This window comes from Dreissena polymorpha, chromosome 5 (genome assembly GCF_020536995.1).
Source record: "Dreissena polymorpha isolate Duluth1 chromosome 5, UMN_Dpol_1.0, whole genome shotgun sequence".
In the NCBI taxonomy this organism is placed as follows: domain Eukaryota; kingdom Metazoa; phylum Mollusca; class Bivalvia; order Myida; family Dreissenidae; genus Dreissena; species Dreissena polymorpha.
Window position 1 is genome coordinate 82,003,603 of NC_068359.1, and position 15,853 is coordinate 82,019,455.

General features: G+C 35.4%; 1 protein-coding gene across 4 annotated transcripts in view; it reads right to left on the reverse strand.

Annotated features, from left to right (window-relative positions):
• Positions 1-4,071: 4,071 nt before the first annotated feature.
• LOC127881999 (centrosomal protein of 89 kDa-like) overlaps positions 4,072-15,853 on the reverse strand; it is a 56,421-nt gene continuing 44,639 nt past the window's right edge. For 3 of the 4 annotated variants that reach the window (XM_052430346.1, XM_052430342.1, XM_052430344.1), the window contains 6 exons: positions 15,559-15,658; positions 14,388-14,429; positions 12,167-12,256; positions 10,776-10,822; positions 9,962-10,084; positions 6,995-8,376 (listed from right to left, as the gene is read on the reverse strand). In XM_052430346.1, the coding sequence (XP_052286306.1) occupies positions 8,175-8,376; positions 9,962-10,084; positions 10,776-10,822; positions 12,167-12,256; positions 14,388-14,429; positions 15,559-15,658 (604 nt within the window). In that variant the 3' untranslated portion in view covers positions 6,995-8,174. The other variant, XM_052430345.1, reaches the window with a different exon arrangement.

The following is a 15,853-nucleotide window of genomic DNA, read 5'->3' on the forward strand; positions in this document are numbered from 1 at the left end:
TGGTTCATACGGTGGGGCTCTCTGTATTGCCACGCTTAACAGATAGCTATGCATGGCCGAGACAGTAGAGCCCTATGTATTTCCAAGCTTGATAAATAGCTATTCCTGGTTCAGGCAGTGCAGCTCTCTGTATTTCCAAGCTTGACAGATAGCTATGCATGGTCCAGACAGTGGAGCTCTATGTATTGCCAAGTGGAGCCCTATGCATTGCCAAGTGGAGTGGTATGTATTGCCAAGTGGAGCGCTATGTATTGCCAAGTGGAGCGCTATGTATTGCAAAGTGGAGCCCTGTGTATTGCCAAGTGGAGCGCTATGAATTGCCAAGTGGAGCTCTATGTATTGCCAAGTGGAGCCCTATGTATTGCAAAGTGGAGTACTATGTATTGCCAAGTGGAGCCCTATGTATTGCCAAGTGGAGCCCTATGTATTGCCAAGTGGAGTGGTATGTATTGCCAAGTGGAGTGCTATGTATTGCCAAGTGGAGCCCTATGTATCGCCAAGTGGAGTGGTATGTATTGCCAAGTGGAGTGCTATGTATTGCCAAGTGGAGCCCTATGTATTGCCAAGTGGAGTGGTTTGTTTTGCCAAGTGAAGCGCTATGTATTGCCAAGTGGAGCCCTATGTATTGCCAACTGGAGCCCTATTATTGACAAGTGGAGCGCTATGTATTGCCAAGTGGAGCTGTATGCATTGCCAAGTGGATGCACTATGTAATGCCAAATGGAGCCCTATGTATTGCCAAATGGAGCCCTATTTATTACCAAGTGGAGTGGTATGTATTGCAAAGTGGAGCGCTATGTATATCCAAGTGGAGCGCTATGTATTGACAAGTTGAGACCTATGTATTGCCAAGTGGAGCGCTATGAATTGCCAAGTGGATTTTTATGTATTGCCAAGTGGAGCCCTATGTATTACCAAGTGGAGTGTTATGTATTGCCAAGTGGAGCGCTATGTTTTGCCAAGTGGAGCCCTATGTATTGCCAAGAGGAGCGCTATGAATTGCCAAGTGGAGCCCTATTTGTTGCCAAGTGAAGCGCTATGTATTGCCAACTGGAGCCCTATGTAATGCCAAGTGGAGCACTATGTATTGCAAAGTGGAGCCCTATGTGTTGCCAAGTAGAGCGCAATGTATTGCCAACTAGGGTCCTATGTAATGCCAAGTGGAGCACTTTGTATTTCCAAGTAGAGCCCTACGTATTGCCAAGCTTGATAGATAGCTATGCATGGTACAGACAGTGCAGCATATGTATCGCCAAGCTTGACAGATAGCTATGCATGGGCCAGACAGTTTAGCCCTATGTATTGCCAAGCTTGACAGATTGCTATGCATGGTCCAGGAAGTTGAGCTCTCTGTATTGCTAAGCATTACAGATAGTTATGCATGGTTCAGACCGTTGGGCTCTCTGTATTGCCAAGCTTAACAGATAGCATTTCATGGTCCAGACGATGCAGCACTATGTATTGCAAAGCTTGACAGATAGCTATGCATGTTCCAGACAGTGAAGCTCTATGTATTGCCAAGTTGAGGGCTATGTATTGCCAAGTGGAGCCCTATGTATTGCCAAGTGGAGCCCTATGTATTGCCAAATGGAGTGCTATGTATTGCCAAGTGGAGCGCTTTGTATTGCCAAGTGGAGCTCTATATATTGCCAAGTGGAGCCCTATGTATTGCCAAGTGAAGCGCTCTGTATTACCAAGTGGAGCACTATGTATTGCCAAGTTGAGCCCAATGTATTTCCAAGTGGAGCGCTATGTATTATCAAGTGGAGTGGTATGTATTGACAAGTGGAGTCCTATGTATTGCCAAGTGAAGCCCTATGTATTACAAAGTGGGGTGTTATGTATTGACAAGTGGAGCACCATGTATTGACAAGTGCAGCACCATGTTTTAACAAGTAGGCCACTCTGTATTGCCAAGTGGAGCCCTATGTTTTGCCAAGTTGAGCCCTATGTATTGCTAAGTTGAGCCCTATGTATTGCCAAGTGGAGCCCTATGTATTGCCAAGTGGAGCGCTTTGTATTGCCAAGTGGAGCACTATGAATTGCCAAGTGAAGGGGTGTGTATTGCCAAAAGGGGCTCTATGTATCTTAGAACAAATCAAATTTTTAAATCTGTAGATGAAAGGTTAAGATCACAGAAACAACTTTGCTGAATGTCGGAGGAGGGTGGACAAACAACCATCTCTTGTAAAACTAATCTACATAATAATCTTGATTTACATGGAAAAGAAAGAAGCTGGTGTAATTTTTTTATTGATAAAATATATTTTAATTTGTATATCATGTTAAACACTTAACAATAAAGAATAAATATAAATTCCAATAAAAGATAAAATTAAAATAATAAATTACAAAAACTAAATTGAAATGTGCATGCCAAACTGTAAGTTATTACAAATGAGACATCCATACATAAATATGTGAACTAGTCAATACATTCAAAAATAGCAAAGCTTCTGTATTGGTTCAGTAAACATTTTTTACCAATTAATACAGTGCATTCAAATACAAAATTAGAATTAAATATTTCGTCATTTTTATTTTAACAAACATTGATATATTGAGGTATGCAAAATACAAACCTTGCAATGCAAATTAAATTTGCTTGATGAAAGCTTGTAAAATGTTTATTACAATACCTATCTACACTACATACTTTGAATGAGAATATTCCTGAAATTACCAACTATTCAATTAATTCTGCGAAAATGATAATTTGCTTAAATAGAAATCTATTATATCGATAAATGGACATACCTATCTTTTCAATATTATGTGAAAGGAAATCAATCTGGACTTTGGAGATACACGATGGACACCACAATTGATTTATTTAAAAGCTCAATTGCATTTAATGCTTTAGGCTAAAAGAGGCCCATTTCCTGTGCCTGGAAAGAAGCAGTAAACACGTATGCTTGAGTGGTGCGTTATTTTCATAGTTGTTACATCACAAATATTCTATAAATATATGACTATGAATAATTATAAACATAATTATTAACCATCGGTCGTTATATTGGTTGCTTTTTTTCATATGTTTATATTGTCTGTAATAAAAATAAATAATCGATTGTGTTGAAATTGTCCAACTGCCATCTTGAAAATATTTTCTTGTTGAGCTGTGGATTCTGATTGGCTACTCCAATTTCAAGATTTTCATATTATAAAAAGCCTTAAAACTTACATTGCAGGGGAGGTTTTGTGGTGAAAAAAAGTCAACAGACAATCTGGAAAATACTCAATACATAAAAGAGGAAATATTTAGTAAGAACGTGTTGAGTTCTGAGGAATTACAATATTGACCTGTTTTTGTCTCATTTTTGATCAGCAAAACAATGGTGACTGTGTCAATTTTTTTCTGTAACGACTGCATCATGTGGGAACGTTCTATAACATGATTTCATGCAATCTCTGTAACCACGACTCATAAAGAATCCACAACTCAACTAGACCATACCATACTTGAAGATTTAAAAAGATCTCGAATATGATCACTAAGCAATTTTTAAGTCTAGGGCCTCGTGGTTGCAAGGCAGACACAATGTCCGCTACAAAACTACAGACCTTTCTACAACCACAACGAAACCAATGGTCTTAATTTGAAAAACATTTTTTAACTTGAAACACAATAAAGTCCTAAGACAGACAGTACCAAAATGAATATATAACCTGTATTTTTTATACAGACATTCAATTCACAGACATGTATGACACATCTAGCCTACATTTCAATTATATTATAAATATTAACTCAACTGCAATTTTAGCCTCGATGCGGAAAATCGACATGTGCCAAAGATTGGTCTTTAAAAGCGGAAAGTGTCGTCCCATGCTTGTCTGGGAAAACATTTTAAGTACATGCTTTAAGCTCAGTTTTCCCAGAAGGCAGATAATATATTAACTGCAATACAATTGTGAATTGATAACTATTCATATAATGTCTTCACCTTAAATATGAGTCATAAGAATGAAACAAGCAATGCAGTAAAGGCATCTAAATGCATATGGCAGATCTCTATTGGGCAGTATATAAATATTATATATGTTTAGTACATGTATATATAGTGTAAATGGGTAAACCAGGCTTAATGCACATGTCTAAAGTGTCGTCCCTGATTAGCCTGTGCAGTCCACACAGTCTAATCAGGGATGACACTTGTCGCCTAAACTGCAATTCCACTAAGAAGAGACTTCCTTGAAACATCCCTGACTGCACAGATCAATCTGGGACGGCGCTATTTGTACATGCATTAAACACGGTTTTTTCAGAGGCGAGCTCAAATATTCAAATGAATGGATTTCGAATGACAACTAGCTAACCAGTCAATATGAACTACACATATTTGACTAGACATATATCACCAGGCCATTAGGAGCAAACTATGGCCTTCAAAAGATACATATATGTACAATTGTAATTACAAGCTGCCAGAAATAAAGTTAAGAATAACACGATTACAAAATGTCCATTTCAAAAGGTGCGATACATATATGAAGATAATCTTTTGAACAGATAATGAAGGCTTAATTATTTGTATAATATTTATACAATCATCGAAATAGCTTTAAGCCCATAAATACTTAAAATAAACGAATATTTTGTACAATATTTTGAAAATAAAGTTAACACACAAAATAATCAGTGTTCCTAATAGCAAAAGCCAACATTTCAACGCTAGATGTGGTCTGGTAACATAGATCAAACGCAATACAAAAAAGCTTGTTTTAAATTTTTTGTGTGACAATATATTCAATGTGATATCCGAACATTTATGAGTGAACGCAAGATGGGCTTGGGGCAGCATCGGAAGCACCACATAGATCTCATGAATGTTGAGTATTTATGTGACTTTAAGCATCATAATATAGCACATAAAAAAAAAACAGACTATAAATTCAACAAGACAAGTGTACATAGAACACATATGCCTTCTAATTCCACTTTCCGTTAAAAACTCTACTTATTTCTCAAGCTGTTCTATGCCCAAATTTGTCTTCAAAGTGTGACCATGACCTTTGAAGTAAAGAGCCTGGTGTAACACATGATGTGTCTCCTCATGTAAGTCATTTGTTGTAAGTTATTTTAAAATTGCATAATCAATGTCACAGTTGCAGTCTGGCCCCATTTGACCTTTAACCTCTAATCAACTCCATCTTATGATGGTTTACATTTGTTTCAAGTGATTTTAAAATCCATCAATAAAAGGAAATGTTATTGCTGAGTCAGGAATTGTCAAGCTATTTTACGGCCAAATTTGTCCTTTGAACTTTAAGTGTGACCGTGACCTATGATGTATGGCGAGGTGTGTTACACGCTATACATTGTCTTATGATGGTTACACATTTAATGCAAGTTATTATTTAATTATAAGGAGGTGGACTCATAAAAATACATAGGAATGTTCTCTACTTTTGGACCTCTATTTACATTAACGTGATTTCCGTACAGGTTAACATGTTGTAGCTTAGTGTGATACAGAAACAATGTCATGATGGCTCTCAAGCACTCACTTGAGTTCAATGCGCAACAACTGTGGAAGACTTGACCTGGTGACCTTGTTTTGGGTCTCACTTGACCCAGAATCAAATGTGGTTTTGATATGAGCCACATTCTGAGAAAACTGGGCTTAATGCATGTGCCTAAAGTGTCCTCCCAGTTTAGCCTGTCCAGTCCGCACAGGCTAATCAGGGACGACACTTTCTGCTTTTATGGTATTTTTAGTTTGAAGGAAGTCCCTCCTTACCGAAAATCAAGTTTAGGCGGAAAGTGTCATCCCAGATTAGCCTGTGCGGACTGCACAGGCTAATCTGGGATGACATTTTACGCACATGCATTAAGCTTAGCTTTCTCAGAAATAGGCTCATATTGTCATAAGACTATCTATAGTTTCATTACGATTGAGCAATAAATGTGGCCTCTAGAGTGGTAACATGGTTTTCCTAAAATTTGATCTGGTGACCTAGTTATTGCATACAAGTCAACCTGATTTGATCTTATCTAAACTATTGTCAAGAGAAACCTTATTCCTAAGTTTCATCAATATTGGATGATGATTGTGGCCTAAATAGAGTGTTAACTAGCTGAAAGTTAATGTTGCATGGCACACCAGACGAAAAGCAACACTTATTCTGCATATATAACAATAACACTCGAATGTAAAGACCATCAACAATGATATTCCGATAAGAGCATTAAATCTAGCTAAATATTGCATTCAGCAATGATATTCTGATAAGATCATTAACTCTAGCTAAATATTGTATTAAACAATGATATTCTGTTAAGAGCCTTAAATCTAGTTAAATATTGTATTTGACAATGATATTCTAATAAGAACATTACATCTAGCTAAATATTGTCTTAAACAATGATATTCTGATAAGAGCATTACATCTAGCTAAACATTGTATTCAACAATCATATACTGATAAGAGCATTAAATTGAATATTGTATTCAACAATGATATTCTGGTAAGAGCCTTAAATCTAGTTTAATATTGTATTTGACAATGATATTCTAATAAGAGCATTACATCTAGCTAAATATTGCATTCAGTCAAGATATTCTGATAAAAGCATGACATCTAGCTAAATATTGTATTTGACAATTATATTCTGATAAGAGCATTACATCTAGCTTAGTTTTGTATTCAATGATTATATTCTTAAAAGAGCATTACATCTAGTTAATTATTGTCTTCAACAATGATATTTTGATAAGAACATTACAACTAGCTAGTTTTGATAAGAACATTACATCTGGCTAAATATTGTATTCAACAATGATAAGAGCATTACAGCTAGCTCAATATTGTTTTCAACAATGATATTCTGATAAGAGCAAAAAATCTAGCTAAATATTGTACAAAAAATGATATTATTATAAAGCATTACATATAGCTAAATATTGTTTTTGACAATGATATTATGATAAGAGCATAAAATCTAGCTAAAAATTGTATTCAACAATGATATTCTGATAAGAGCATTAAATCTAGCTAAATATTGTACATGTACTTGACAATGATATTCTGATAAGAGCATAAAATCTAGCTAAATATTGTATTCAACAATGATATTCTTGTAGGAGCATAAAATCTAGCTACCGGTAAAAATTGTATTAAAAATGATATTCTGATAGGAGCATAAAATCTAGCTAAACATTGTATTCATCAGTGACATTCTGATAGGAGCATAAAATCTAGCTAAAAATGTATTCAAAAATGATATTCTGATAGGAGCATAAAATCTAGCTAAAAATGTACTCAACAATGATATTCTGATAGGAGCATAAAATCTAGCTAAACATCGTATTCAAAAATAATATCCTGAAAAGAGCATTAAATCTCGCTTAATGTTTAACATACTATGTTTTAATATGAGTATAATATCATCAGACAAAGGATCTTACAGTCAATCAAATAAAAATATTACTTAGTACACTTGTAATGCAATGCATTGAATTCTTAATTGTTACCAAAAAACAAACTTTATAGACAAGAAAAAACAACAACAATTTTTTACAAATCATTTTTACTGACTCATTTCAATTTGGTTTTCAGTATTTTTGCAAGCATAATGTCCATAAGATACTATTTGTAAGAAGTTTGAAGATTTTTAAAAGTTTTTTTGAACTGGTGCTGTCAGACATTTTGTTCCCTTTACCAAATGAACTGCAATACAGGTATTTTTCTCTACATCTATTCTCCCCACCAAAATAACAAGCCCTAACAATGCATGCATTGCAACAATACAAAAACCACAACTACTGGCTCTGAACATAAACTTAACTGGTATGATTTCAGAACAGCATCTGAAACGACTGTCATTTATAAACTTTTATGTAAAATGTTTAACTATTAATGGTTTCCACAGAGCAGTTTTTCGGGGTTGGAATTAAAATTTTAAAATAGCCATTTTCAAGCTAGCTAAATACATTGTCAAGCAATAATACAACTGAGTTGAAAATGTACATTCAATCATGTTTCTCAACCTAGCTATCATGCTTCCTTTCATGCAATTGAAACAACTATCAGAATTCACGACACCAGCTTCATTTACCTGATCTTTAACACCCTTTGTAACAATCATCGAAAAGTCCGAAAGTAACGCCAAAAAAGGGTAGCACCAAAAACAAATATTGTTCAAAAGCAGTAACTACGACCAAATTTCATTAAGTTTTTGCTACTGCTTTAACATCAGCTTCATCATCCGAAGAGACGTAAACTTTTTCTAGTTTTTCCTGCTCATCTAATGCCTCCGAGAGACCCGTGTGCTTGCGCAGCTGCTGAACACTCCTGTGCATGTCCTCACGTATTCGTACGTTCTCAGAGTTGGCTGACTGCCAAACTGCCTCCATTTGCTCCTCTAGGTCTCTGGCAATACATTGTACATTAAATTATGAATTGATTTGAGATGAACAATTTGGAAAGAGGGCTTAATGCGTGTGCACAAAGTATCGTCCCAGATTAGCCTGTGCAGAGTGCATATTCTTATCAAGGACACACTTATATGGATTTTTTTATTTTAAGGAAGTTACTTCTTAGCCATAATCCAGTCTAGGCGGAAAGTGTTGTCTCGGATTAAGTGTCGTTTCTGACTGCACAGGCGAATCTGGGACGACACTTTAACCCTTTCAGTGCGGGAACCAAATTTTAAAGGCCTTTGCAAACAGTTTGGATCCAGATGAGACGCCACAGAACGTGGCATCTCATCAGGATCCAAACTGTTTGCTATTCTGATAGTATTCTTTGAAAAAAATCAAAGAAAATGCTAATTTTAGAAATTCAGCAGATGACATTTAAGCAGACGACAAATTTCCCAGCATGCAAAGGGTTAACGCACATGAGACTTGTTTTCCAAGAGCACAACTCATTGTTCATTCGTTTGCTTGTCTGGATATTACTTCATTTTTTGAGAAAATATAATTGTTTGGGTCATATTTTGCAACATCTTGCGATTCAATCATAAAGGAAAAATTGTAACCTTATGGATTGCTAATTGCTTAGCAATAAAACAAGCGAATGAGCAAATGAGAGTATCCCCAAACAAATGTTTAACTTCTATAAAAAGATACTGAATATGGCTCTTACAACATCTAGGATCTATAGATATATACTGAAATATGGTTCTTACAACATCTAGTGTCTATAAAAAGATGCTGAAATATGGCTCTAACAACATCTAGGATCTATAAATAGACACTGAAATAGGACTCTTGCAACATCTATTATTTATAAATAGATACTGAAATATGGCTCTTACAACATCTAGTATCTATAAATAGATACTGAAATATGGCTGTTGCAACATCTATGATCTATAAGTTCATACTGATTATGGCTCTTAATGTATATTGAAGGCATGTCAAGGAAAAAACAGACTCAATGCAAGTTCATAAAATGATGTCCCAGATCTGGCTGGGCAGACGACACAGCTCATGCAGGACAGTACTTAAACCATTCACTGCTTGAGACTGCAACAGATTGTCACTGAGAACAAATACACAGATCCTGAGACCCACAGGTTATCTATCCATTTTCAATTGACCATTTACTCATATATCTTAGCTCAATTGCATCAAACACATAAGACTTATTGAAAAGCTCTGGAGTCCGTTTCCTGGGTAGAACCAGTACTTGGTGTCTTTATGAAGGATGGATGTACAGAACACTTAACACTTTCCCCATTAGATGCAAATAAAAATGACTATGTGCAAACAGCATAAAACCAGAACAGCCTGCAAGTAACTCGCAATCTGTTCAGGTTTTATGCTGTTTGCTGCTCATCAGTACCTGGAGGTTTGGAGATGAAGCCTTAAAAACTTGAATCTATTAAGAAAGGTGTTCAATATAACTTTATAAGGGACTACAAATGGGTGAAAATACATATATCTAAGTGGTAAAGGGTTAAACAGTAGGGTTTGAAACCATGAAATCTATCTATCCTTTTTCCACTCACCGTTTGTCGACCGCTGCCTCCTGTATGAGGTCTTCCTTCTCCCGAATGATGTTTCGCAGGTGACTTATCTCCCTTTCATATTCCCTCTTCTGCGAGTTGAACACCTCCTCCTGCTCCTTCATCCTGGGCAAGGAAAAACTGAGCATAGAAATGGTAAAAATCCAAATATTACATAAACACATGACATTTCGTTAAAATTGATATCCCCCGCCAAATAAATAGCGTTTATGGATGGGTGCACTTTCCAAGCTTGCAGTGCCAAACTCTGTACATTACTATATACTCACATACAACATACACATAAATAAAGGGTTGATAAAACATATAAAAGCAGTTCTAAAATAAGAAATCTAAAATGAAGTAGAATTTCATTAAGTAACAAAGGATGCTATTAAAAGGTGTTTCAATTAAAAGATGGTGCGTAGGGACAATTTTTGTGCCAATTTCAGTTTAAATATTTGCCACCAAATTTTTAATCAATCAACAACAAAACAAGAGATGTGTTTTTCAGAAACACAATGCCCCCTACTGCGCCACTTTGATTTATATATTTTTGTTTTTTATTATATCCTTTAAAAAAATATTACTTCCCTTGTAAAAATGATCTGTACCTGCCATATGATAAATACAAATTATCTCTCTTTAAAGCTTGTTGAAGTAAAACTTCCCTTGGATTAGTTTTTTTGACCTTTAACTTGAAGGATGACCTTGACCTTTCACCACTCAAAATGTGCAGCTCAATGAGATACACATGCATTCCAAATATCAAGTTGCTATCTTCAATATCACAGACATAGTGAACTTTCAAATTTACCTTTCTGCAACTGTGCCTATCCTGGCAGCTGCCCTCATCTTGTAGAGCTAAAATACAAAGTGCTCTATCATATGAGCCGCGTTCTAAGAAAACTGGGCATAATGCATGTGCGTAAAGTGTCGTCCCAGATTAGCCTGTGCAATCCGCACAGGCTAATCAGGGCGGACTTTCCTCTTTTATGAAATTTTTCTTTTAAATGAAGTCTCTTCTTAGCAAAAATCCAATTTAGGCGGAAACTGTCGTCCCTAATAAGCCTGTGTGGACTGCACAGGCTAATCTGGGACGACACTTTACGCACATGCATAATGCCCATTTTTCTCACAACAAGGCTCATATATACTCAGACAAGCATTTATTCTCTTCGTTTGGAAAAATTCTTTAGTCACACAGTGTGGACAGATGGTAAAAAAATATCTTGTCAAGTATTCTACATTTTTTCAAAGTATTCACAAGGAATTAAATGAATTAATACCATCATTATGACTAAATTTAGAATATTTTCATGTATTTCACAATGAATTCAATGTATGCATAACAACATTAAGACTAAATTTAGTATAGTTTCATGAATTTTAGAAATAGGAAAAATACTTATGCAGACAAATAGGACAATAAATGTGGCATCTACATGTATTGTGTTCACAAGCTTATTGTTTAATTTAACCATTTGACCCAGTGTTCAATTCAGCTAAGAAAATATTAAGACATATGTTCCTGCCAAGTTTCATGAAGATTGAGCAATAATATGTAGCCAAAATGACTGTTTAAATGCTTTTTCCTTGAATCTAACTTAGATTCATGTACCAAGTGTTTGACCCTTCAGGACCCATTTTCACACTTTGGGGCAATGATTTAGGCCAAGTTTCTTTTACAATGGACATTAAATGAGCCCTCTAGAGAATTATAGCTTTTATTAAATGTAACATTGTGACAAGTTTTTCATAGCACTTAAACCAGTTTTCAAATTGGCTAAAATATAATTGGAACAAATGTTTTGTCCAAGTTGCATGAAGATGGGTTAGTAAGGTCGCGGCTTGAGTGTTCACAAGGCAAATGTTGATGACAAGGCACACAGCATGACAGAGACAAAAGGCGATCACATGGGCATGTTATGCTCAGGTAGGCTAAAAAACTAAAGCTTTGTAAAAGACAAAACACAATCCCCTACCAGGTTAATGTTATCGGAGTATAAACAGGATCTCAATAGCTAAAATACTTTTTAGCTGTGGCACATACCAAGTTCCATCACCCACACAGAGACACTGTAGGAAAGACAGAGAAGGGGTATTCCTAAATTTCCCTCATGTTGCTACGGTAGAGGACTAATAAATCAGTTAAATAATATAAATAACTGTAAATTATTTTATATTTTAAATCCTGAATCAACATACCTTGAGTTTTTCTTCCATTTTTCCCACAGTAAGGGATCCTTGTAGAAGTTTTTTCATGGCCTTCTTGGTTTCTATTTCATGTTCCTTGGCCTAGAAAAGCCAATAGCAATTAAACACACAGGAATTCTAGACATTTTACCATAAATTTCAATAGTCAAAAGTAGATCATTTTAATTTGATACAGACATGTTACCTAGATACATCAGTTTATCATACCACTACATGGTTATCTCTCCAGGGCTTTTTTTTCTTGGTTTCAGGAACGACCTGGCCTTCCATTTTGGGGAAAAAAAATGATGGTGAACAAATGTGCCAAATGATTTAAAAATCTCACAATGAATGACAAAGTTATGGCCGGGACAAGCATTTGACCTTTGAACTCCAAGTGTGACCTTGTCCTTGGAGTTATGGACATAATTCTCGCGCGACACACCGTCCTATGATGGTGAACAAATGTACCAAGTCATTTTAAAATCTAACGATAAATGACATAGTTATGGTCCGGACAAACTTTCGGTTTAAAACGCACTAAGTGACCACGTGACCTAGTTTTTGACCCGTCATGGCCCATATTCAAACTTGACCTAGACATCATCTAGATACAACTTGTGACCAAGTTTGGTGAAGATAAGATGAAATTTCGGGACAGACGGACAGACAAACAGACCGACAAAGTGACTCCTATATAGCCCCTATTACCAATGGTAATGGGGGTATAAAAATGCAGTGTCATAGCGATATATTTTTTTTTAATGAGGACGTAGAGGACAGGTTACTGTCCTATGGTTGTGAACAAATAAAGCCGGGCATGTATAAACAACGTTTATGCTACACATCACCTGATATACATGTATTACACATTGATACGACAGTAACCTGTTATCCTCTATTTCACACTCAAACATGTTTGTAGTGTTCTCCTTCATGCTACATGCAATAATGTTTAGGTATATGTGCTACATGGACTTAATTGTTCTTTTTTACAATGCTTTACCACATTTAATACAGTGAAATTCACCATTTTCTTGGGGGAAAAGATTTGTCAACAAGCCAGAAAATACCAAAATTACGAACCTCAAAGCATAAAATCCAAAGAAAACAAAATATTTTATAGAAGCACTGCATGGTGCCTATTTGTTAATCAGAAACATTCAAACCTTCATTTTCATTCTTCAATTAAAATTAATTCTACATTAACACCAACAAATATTCTCCGTTATTATTTTTTTTAAGTCTAAAGACTTATGATCAATGCAAGAATTGTTACACAAGAGTAACTGTAAAATAATTTATATTTGTTTTCATTAAAATTTTAATGGCTTTTTCATCGACACAAAAATTAATGGAATTTTTTTATTTTGAGGACATTAAGACTTTGTGTCTGTAATTTTCTGATGTGTTTGTTTTAAAATGTGTACATCAACAACCAAATAAATCAACAACAAGGGACAAAATTGTCACAAAACCAGGTTTTCATTGTGAAAAAAAAATCTGATAAAGGGAGAAAACTCAAACTGAACTTTTGAAATGAACAAAAAAAATTAACCCCCTTTGTAATTTTTTTTTTTTTTTAAATCTATTTTTAGTCGTGGCGACCTTGACATTGGAGATATTGACGTGATTCTTTCGTGGGACACACCGTCCCATGATGGTGAACAAATGTGCCAAATGATTTTAAAATCTCACAATGAATGACATAGTTATGGCCAGGACAAGCTCATTTATGGCCATTTTTGACCTTTGAACTCAAAGTGTGACCTTGACCTTGGAGATATCGACGTAATTATTTCGCGCGACACACCGTCCAATGATGGTGAACAAATGTGCCAAATGATTTTAAAATCTGACGATGAACGACATAGTTATGGCTCGGACAAGCTCATTTATGGCCATTTTTGACCTTTGAACTCAAAGTGTGACCTTGACCTTGGAGATATCGACGTAATTATTTCGCGCGACACACCGTCCAATGATGGTGAACAAATGTGCCATATGATTTTAAAATCTGACAATGAACGACATAGTTATGGCCTGGACAAGCTTATTCCGCCAGCCCGCCAGCCCGCCAGCCCGCCAGCCAGCCAGCCAGCCAGCCCGCCAGCCAGCCCGCCCGCATTCGCCAATCTAATAACCAGTTTTTTCCTTCGGAAAACCTGGTTAAAAATAACAATGATTTTTACAGCAAATCAGTTTTCCAACCAAGATTTAGCATCATACTGACCACTTTTTCATATGTGTCTCTTTCGAAGGCACTCTTCTCTGCCTGCCAAAAGAAAATAAAGTGTGTCTTAATTCATGTTTTTCATCCAGTATTTATTTGATGACTCTCTTTCAATCAATTAAAGAAAAAATCAATGACAAATACAGTAAAATATTTTCAAAAATTGGATTATCCTTACAAATAGAGTATAATATTTTCAAAACTTGGATAATCTTTTAATAATTACTTGTTATATTATATGAACTTATTAAATACTTACTCAACACATAGATCTTATTCTTACATACCCAATTAAAAGTTCATTTGCATAGTAATAAGAATATAACCATGGGTACTACACCAGAAAGAAAATAAAATCAAAAGTAGTAGCACTTAAAACCAATGGTACTCACGTAATGTACATAAAGTGTGACTATTCACGAACATGCGTAAGCCTAATTTTAACGATTCTGTAATATTAATAATTCTTGTTTCAGTGCATAACTTCTCTATGCTGAATTCAAATGCCCGTCAAACCTTACCACTTTGCCCATGGATGCCACTTTGATACATTTGGACATTTTTTTTTGTCAATACCACTTTGACAAGTCATGAAAACATATTATTTTGTCCAAACCACTTTGATAAGTGAGAACATATTATTTTGTCCATAACACTTTGATAAGTGAGGACACATTATTTTGTTCATACCACCTTGATAAGTGAGAACATATTATTTTGTCCATACCACTTTGATAAATGAGGACATATTATTTTGTCCCTACTACTTTGATAAGTGAAAACGTATTATTTTGTCCATACCACTTTGATAAGTTAATAGATAGTATTTTGTCCATACCACTTTGATAAGTGAGGACATATTATTTTGTCCATACCACTTTAATAAGTGAAGACATATTATGTTGTCCATACCACTTTAATAAGTATAGACATGTTATATTGTCCATACCACTTTGACAAATGAAGACATGTTATATTGTCCATACCACTTTGATAAGTGAAGACATGTTATATTGTCCATACCACTTTGATAAGTGAAGACATGTTATATTGTCAATACCACTTTGATAAGTGAAGACATGTTATATTGTCCATACCACTTTGATAAGTGAAGACATGTTATATTGTCCATACCACTTTGATAAAAGAAGACATGTTATATTGTCCCTACCACTTTGATAAGTGAAGACAAGTACTCCTGTACAGACATCTCCTTGTTGGCAGACTGCTCTATGGCTCGCTGGAGCAGCATCATACGCTGCTGGGCATGTCTGAAACAGCAACAACAGCATTGCAAAAACGAGCCTTTATGAATGTGCCAAAAGTATCGTGCATATTTATAAAACATTGAAGTGACCTATGCAGTTTTGTTAATCATGGTAACTTGCCTTGAGCAATTACATAAAATGATCCCAGCAAAGAATGGTTCAATTGCAATGTTGATATTTGAGTCTCTGTCCCCGAAA